The sequence below is a fragment of the Myotis brandtii genome, unplaced genomic scaffold (assembly GCF_000412655.1).
Source record: "Myotis brandtii unplaced genomic scaffold, ASM41265v1 scaffold1026, whole genome shotgun sequence".
NCBI classification, from domain to species: domain Eukaryota; kingdom Metazoa; phylum Chordata; class Mammalia; order Chiroptera; family Vespertilionidae; genus Myotis; species Myotis brandtii.
Genome location: NW_005353435.1, coordinates 637,045 through 644,771, shown reverse-complemented (window position 1 = coordinate 644,771; position 7,727 = coordinate 637,045). Strand labels below are relative to the sequence as shown.

The following is a 7,727-nucleotide window of genomic DNA, read 5'->3' as shown; positions in this document are numbered from 1 at the left end:
AATATTTGCAGACGTGTCAAATCCAAAAGTAATCAGAAACAGGAACAGAAAGCCATGTATTGGTGAAGAGACAGCCGGATGGACTATGGTTCAGTCTGAACAAGAGGACACTCCTTCAGGGCACTCACTTGATGTGGGGCTGCAAGCCCGGCTGCTCCTCGTAGTCTTCTATGAGGAAGGGCAGGTTCTTAGCCCAGTGGTCCTTGAAGCTCCCGGGCAGGTCCGCGTCCACGTTGTACTCCGTGAGGGGCGTGTCCAGGTGCGCGTGGAGGTACCGAGAGTACTCTGCGGGCAGGAAGTGAGCTCTCACACACCCAATGCCGCTAAAGGAGCATCTTCTATGGCTGGCGGCCACACAAGTGTTTTGTGACACATGTACTTCATTACAGTAACTCTAAATGGGGAGCACCATGCTAAACGGAAGAAGCCAGCCAGAGAAAGACAAGCATCACATGATCTCACTCACATGTGGAATCTAATGAACAAGATAAACGGATGAACAAAATAGATGCAGAGACACAGAGGCTCATGCTAAGTGAAATAAGCCAGTCAGAGAAAGACATGTATCACATGATCTCACGGATATGGAATCTAATGAACAAAATAAACTGTTGAACAAAATAGATCCCAGAGACATAGAAGCATGGGACAGACTGTCAAATCTCAGAGGGAAGGTGGGGTGGATGGGTGGGTGGGAAGAGATTAACCAGGGAACTTTTATGCTTGTGTGCGTAACAATAATGCAGTGACTGCCTCCTGAGGGGGCGGGAGCGAGGTGGAGGGGTCAATGGGGAAAAAAGAGACATCTGTAATACTTTCAACAATAAAGATAAATTAAAAAAAAAAAAAGAATCCTACATGGAGACTCCAAATTTAATTAAGTCACTATTGTTATATGCTAATCGGAGTGACCTGCCACTGACTTGAGTCTCCAGGTGAATACAAGCCATCAGCCTGGGCCCACGGTGGCTGAATTTTAACCACCTTCCCATGAACTACACCACAGAGCTCATGTTTCCCTTCCAGATTCTGAGAATCCAAGTGTCAGATTGAGCCTGGTTCTCCGTCACCTGCTAGAGGAGTAACTGCCTATATGGTTTCACCCACGGACCGCCCGCTGCTGATCTCTACGAAGCAGTGCGGGAAAAACCCGGGACCTGGCGCCCCATCCCTCCGTCTAGAGTTCACAAGTCCAAGTTCTCCGAACCAGGAAAAAAGAGGGAATTCAGAGGACAGGGCTGTGCTGCCCAATAGGCAGCCCATAGCCACCCAGCCACGGAGCACTTAAATGTGGGTGGGGTGCCTGAGAAGCTAAATTTAAATGGATTTGAATGAATTTGAACTTAAAAACATTTGATACAGTTACTAGGAAACTTCAGTATGTTTGAAAGAACTTGCATATGTGAATCTACTTTTTCAACGTTAAATTTTATGAAACTTAAAATTAGATCAAATATGCCCCCATGGAAATTTATATTTAAATTGAGATGTACTGTAAGTGCAAGCTTGGGAGACTTAGTACAAAAAGGGTAAACTAGCTTATGAATAGTGCTTTCCTATCAGTTACATGTTGAACTGATATTGTGGATATACGGAATTAAATGAAATGTTCTGTTAAAATTCATCCAACCTGTGTGTTTTGACCTTTTCAATGTATCTACTAGAGAATTTAAATTACATACATAGTTTGCGATTATTTTCCGTTGGACAGTATTGTTGCGAAGGGCTCGTGGTAACAAAGGAAAGAGAAGAAATGGAAGGAAAGATCCGGCTTTACATGAAAAACAAGAACATCTAGTTCGAATCCCACCACTCACCACGGGTGGCTGTGGACATGTTCCCTGGAACCTTTGATACTCAGTTGTCCATGGAACATAGGAGACAAGACAAGCAATATACTTTCTGGTTTTCCGAGTTAGAATTCAATGACTGCCGTTTTCTGACTCACCGCGGAGGTACTTCACTTTCAGGTACTCCGGGCTGGCCTTCTGGCCGGGGAGGGGGTCGTTGAGCATGACTTTAGTCTGTGCCTTTATCCCCTCGTAGAACTGCCCCATGGCCACGTGGCTGAGGCCCCGCATGTACTGGCACACCTCGTTGTACGGCTCCAGCTGCAGGCACCGCTGCCGCGGCGAGGGAGAAATGCGTGTTAGTGTCAATCCAGTTTAGGGAAACGCTCCAGTGCGTCATCCTTTCGTCTGGAACTAGGCGAGCTCTCCCTCCAAGTGAAATCAGGCCCAGTACGTGCTCTGTGAATTGGCCTACAGGACGGGGCAGCGGCTTTCCTTCCGTTTTGAGGCAGAAACCCGACTCCCCAGCAGCCCGCTCATTGACCCGGGACTTCCCGGGGAGCCGCTTTGAGGCAGAAACCCGACTCCCCAGCAGCCCGCTCATCCCGGGACTTCCCGGGGAGCCGTGCACACCTGCAGCCGGCTCGCTCGGGCTCACCTTGAAGTTCTTCAGGGCCTCCTGCAGGCTGCCGTGGTGGTAGAGCATCAGGCCCCGGAGCTGCAGGGTCTGCACGTGGTTCTGGTTGAGCAGCAGGGCCTTCTGGAAGCTCTCGGTGGCTGCTTCGAAATTGCCCAGTTCTCTAGGGGTTTCACAAGAGTCACGCACACGGTACAACACGTTAGGACACATAAGTCATCTTCAGAGTTAAGGCCTAATCTGGGAATCGGATAGCTTGGCATGGGGTTTCCCTTTTTTTTTGTATTGATGTCAGAGAGGAAGGGAGAGGGAGAGAGAGAGAGAGAGAATCAATGATGAGAGAGAATCATGGATCGGCTGCCTCCTGCACGCCCCACACTGGGGATCGAGCCCCAATGTGCCCTGACTAGGAATCGAACCATGACCTCTGGGTTCATAGGTTGATGCTCAACCACTGAGCCACACCAGCTGAGCCCTCAGAGTTTTGAAGAGAGTTTCTGTTACTGTCTTCCTTTTCTAACTTTTATGTACCTTTGAATAAGTCAGAGTGCATTTTTTCCCCCCAAAGCCAAAGTCAGAATGGCTCCGTTTCTGAAGGCCAGGCATGGAGCCAGGGAGCCAGGCAGTCAGGGTCACGGCACAGCTTCTCCCTCCCGACAGAGATGCGTCAGAACTGTAACACTTCATCCCTCTACTGCAACCCGCACCCAGATCATAGCCATGTGGGTAGTAGCCTTAGTGGAGGCTTAAAAAGGAGAGGGAGAGAGAGAGAAACATCAATGATGAGAGAGAATCATGGATCGGCTGCCTCCTGCACGCCCCACACTGGGGATCGAGCCCCAATGTGCCCTGACTAGGAATCGAACCATGACCTCTGGGTTCATAGGTTGATGCTCAACCACTGAGCCACACCAGCTGAGCTCTCAGAGTTTTGAAGAGGGTTTCTGTTACTGTCTTCCTTTTCTAACTTTCATGGTACCTTTGAATAAGTCAGAGTGCAATTTTTTTCCCCAAAGCCAAAGTCAGAATGGCTGTTTCTGAGGGCCAGGCATGGAGCCAGGGAGCCAGGCAGCCAGGGTCACGGCACAGCTTCTCCCTCCCGACAGAGATGCGTCAGAACTGTAACACTTCATCCCTCTACTCCAACCCGCACCCAGATCATAGCCATGTGGGTAGTAGCCTTAGTGGAGGCTTAAAAAAACAGCAGCATCTATACCTCCACAGCTTGTGAGGCCGCTATTCAAACCATCACCCGGGAAGCCTCTCACTTTCCAGACAGATACACATACACGCGGAAGTTAGGAGCGTAAGAGTAAGTATCATGACACCCTCTGACACACGGTTCCTGCTGTATTCCAGACTCTCAACAAGTGCGCACATGCCTTTGCGATTTAGAATGACCATTTCTTTTGGTTAAGAAACGCAATTTCGGCCCAGCCAGTGTGGCTCGGCGGTTGAGTGTCAACCCAGGAACCAAGAGGCCGCCGGTTCAATTCCCAGTCAGGGCACATGCCTGGGTTGGGGGCTCAATCCCCGTTGGGGGCCATGCAGGAGGCAGCCAATCAATGATGCTCCTCTCTTATCGATGTTTCTACCTCTCCATCCCTCTCCCTTCCTCTCTCTCTAAAAATAAATAAATAAAATAAAAACATATTAAAAAATAAAATCTGACTCATAAAACAAAGAAAAGAAACCCAACTTTGCTTAGAGATCATTCCTATCTGAGGCTCTGGCTTCCCCACTCGCCACCCGCCTGCGGCCCACCTGGCGCTCCGCTCCTTACCTGTAGGCCTGCCCCAGGCTTTTATACGCATCGATAAAATCAACCTTCTGCTTCAGAGCTTCTTTGAAGGATTCAATAGCTTCCTGCAAAAAGCATATAGAACATTGTTTCACTTGCAGAACAGTTCAAATTGAGTTTTGCTTCAATCACTAAAGCACCTGAAGGTATATTTCACACGGTCTTAGTGACTTTTTAAATAGGAGGACTTTACAAAAAGAGAGAGGTAGGGAGTGCAGTCAGCTGAACCTGGAGGGTTTACTTCCGTCAACAGATGCATCCCTGGGAACCACAGCTTCTCCCTGTCTTTCCTCAGGATGTTCCGCCCAAAGATACCACCTTCCTATTAATATCACTTCCTTCATGAATGAAAGCCCCGTGGAACCACAAAGCCCAGCAGCTGTGGGAATAACTCAGATGATCATAACTAGCAGCAATAAAATAGAACCAACAAAAAGGGGGAAAAGCAAGCCCACAGGGAAACTGTTCACAAAACAAGTGAAAAGGCCCCTGTATGGGCTGGCTGAAGGGTTCCCACGATCTACAAGGAAAAAGAAACTGGGACACAAAATAAAACAGAAACTTTAAAAGTGGGCGTGTGGGGCCTGGCTCCTGGCAGCTCCGTGGCAGGTCTGCGGCTGAGGGAGTGGGGGCCACGCAAGCTAAGGGAGTGGGGGCCACAGGGCACCCCGCCGCCAGGAGGAGCCGTCGCAAACACAGCGCTGGCTGCCGTGGGACTCTCCCTGTGAAAACCGCTACAAAATGGACCCTTCTGTTTCAGAACCCACATCCCAGGCTTAAACCGGCACCAAGTGTCTTTTTCATTCTCATTGGCTCGTTGACTGTAATAAAGATCATGAAGACATTTCACGCATTTCCCCAGGAAAAGAAGTGTCTCGCTTAAGTGAATGGCTACAAAGCCTCACGCTTTAATGAGAAAGACTTTACAACTTCTGTGATCATCATTTCATCCTCGATGAGACAGTTCAGAGCAGAAAACTACTAAAGATGTCACATGCCTTGCACATGGTAGGCACTCAATAAATATTTAATGATTTGGCGGGCACACAAGGTAATTTTGCAAACGCAGTACAATCCTAATTCTTTAAAAAGTCACGCATTCCCTGCTTCTGGATGTTCTTAGGGGCGAGGAGCGGGCAGCAGGGCAAGAAGCTGGCTTCTAAATATTCCTCAGGCAACAATGGGACAACGTGCACTTTAAGGAATTCAACTGAACACTGTTTGGTAGAAAGAGGAGAACCGGTAACTTCAGTATTTAAGAAATGTTCAAGACCGCTGTAAGCTAGGCTTCCTGTTATGACGTACTTTTGACTTTAAAAAATTTTTGCAACGATAATTTTGATTCAGCAAACATGTATTGAGCGCCTACTACGTGCCGGGCAGTGTGAGACACGGGGAGACAGGTGAGCAGGTCACCACCTCTGTCCTCTAAGCACTCAGTTGAGTTAGAAGCTAGGATCTACCCCGGTTATTAGAATACGCGCTAAGAACTACAATAGAGGCACGCGTCCACGTCCTGGGAATAGAGGGAGACGCAGCTACCTGACCCGGGTACAGCACACGCTCCCAGAGGAAGGGGTGGTGGGCTGGGCCTCAGAGAACGTGGAGGAGAGGAACTTGGGAAGGACAGAGGCCTGGTGGACGGGAAGGGACTGCGCAGGGGGACGGGGCGCTCAGAATTGGGGGGCGGTGGGGGGAGGAATGGGTCAGCAGGAGTGCAGGCAGCTCGGGTGGGAGTGGAGGAGATGGAAGAGTCGGGGACCAGGCCAGTGTGGTCCCCTGGGCCATGCTCGCAGTGAGGGCTGGGGGCTGCAGGCAGGGGTGCAGCCTACGAATGGGCTCTAGACAGGATCTCGGTTGTGCACCAGCAGAGCAGACAGGCTGGAGAGGGGGGAGGAAGGGGCCAAGTAGGAGGTGGCTCGAACGGAGACAGTGTCTCAAGAAAGAAGGGTGCAGTTCGGGAGACACCTGTAAGAACAAACTGGGACAGCCCGGGGCGGCTGGGTGTGGGGACGAGGCAAAAGGCAGTCAGGGAGCTTATCAGCTGGCGAGCCTGGTGGAGGCGAGAGCTGCCCAGCGTGAGGGGGTGGGGACGAGGGTTACCCAGCGTGAGGAGGACCGGAGGAAGGACAGAGGCGGGAGGGGGAGGGTCGGAGCCCAGGGAGGCGGGTTCAGTCGGGGTGTCTGTGGGCGTCTGGGGGAGGTGCCCAGGGCCATCGGCTGCCCACTGCACTTACAGCATGCTCGGACGCCACAGATCTTCAATGTGTCATTTCTCTTCAGCTTTTAAGAGGCTTTGGTTTCGGGGTTCCTGTCTAATGACTGCACAGCTCTCTACCTCATTCTGCCAAAGAGGGGACATAGCAGAATCAAGATTTGAAGCCGTTGGGAACACAGAAACTACGTTCGAATGCATCCATCTCGACGGGTACGCGCCGGCTCTGGGCTGGCTGGTGCAAGGAGTGCCACTCACACCTCTGGCCGGGCCTCCTCCCGCTGGAGGGCGGCCAGCTCTCCCTCTGGCCGACAGCACAACCTCAGGGAACCCTCAGAGTAAAGGCTGATCGAAATACATGCTCAGAACATACAATTTCTTAAGTATCCTTGAGACACAGACAAAACAGAGAGAATCCAATAGGAAAATGTTTGCTGTTTTTTCCCTAAAACATCCAAACTGTCCGGTACAGCTACGAGTTGGACAGCTGTGCATCTGCCATGCAATACTGCCTGGTAGGTGTCTAATGTGCTAGACGATGACGTAAAAAAGGGGTCACCCATCACCCACTTCCTGGATTTCTGAACTGCTGTGGGCCTGGAGAGACCCCTTCACCAGGGACACAGAGGTATCTAAACGAAGCTCATTCATTTAATGAAGGCGTTTCACCACCGACTCAGGGTCCGGTCTGCGCCAAACTCAATTCCACGGCATTCCCCCCACCGCGCAGCGAGAGCAGAGTCCGCAGACCACGCACACCACGGTCACCTTCAGGAGTCCTCGGTGGAAGAAAGTCAGTCCTTTGTACAGCATGGCGATGGGCTGGTTCCTGTTCAGCGCGAGGGACTGCTGGAAGTCCTCGTGGGCCGTGGCGTAGTCCTGCGGGAGGGCGAGTGGGAAGAATGAGGCAGCATTCGCCAGACACCTGGACATTTCCTACCTCTGACCGGGAGAGAAAAAATCCCCATCTGTTCTCTGTCCTTTCAGCCTCACAGGAAACATTTCATGACCATAAATAACTGGAATGCTTAGACTGCTAAAATAGTGGATTTTCTTAGGAAATAGATGGGAAGACCGACAAATATAAGGATACTGTTTCAACTATTAAAAGAATATTACTTTTTTTTTTAAAAAATATATTTTATTGTTTTTTTCAGAGAGGAAGGGAGAGGGATAGAGAGTTAGAAACATTGATGAGAGAGAAACATCGCTCAGCTGCCTCCTGCACGCCCCCTACTGGGGATGTGCCCGCAACCAAGGTACATGCCCTTGACCAGAATTGAA

The 7,727-nt window shown here is 50.4% G+C and overlaps 1 protein-coding gene across 7 annotated transcripts in view; it reads right to left on the bottom strand.

Moving 5' to 3' along the window:
• Positions 1-7,727, bottom strand: part of TTC13 (tetratricopeptide repeat domain 13) — a 41,270-nt gene that overhangs the window by 14,382 nt on the left and 19,161 nt on the right. For all 7 annotated transcript variants that reach the window (XM_005856364.2, XM_005856366.2, XM_005856367.2 and 4 more), the window contains 5 exons: positions 7,212-7,322; positions 4,211-4,293; positions 2,449-2,590; positions 1,949-2,123; positions 129-285 (listed from right to left, as the gene is read on the bottom strand). In XM_005856364.2, the coding sequence (XP_005856426.1) occupies positions 129-285; positions 1,949-2,123; positions 2,449-2,590; positions 4,211-4,293; positions 7,212-7,322 (668 nt within the window). The remainder of the gene's footprint in view (positions 1-128; positions 286-1,948; positions 2,124-2,448; positions 2,591-4,210; positions 4,294-7,211; positions 7,323-7,727) is intronic.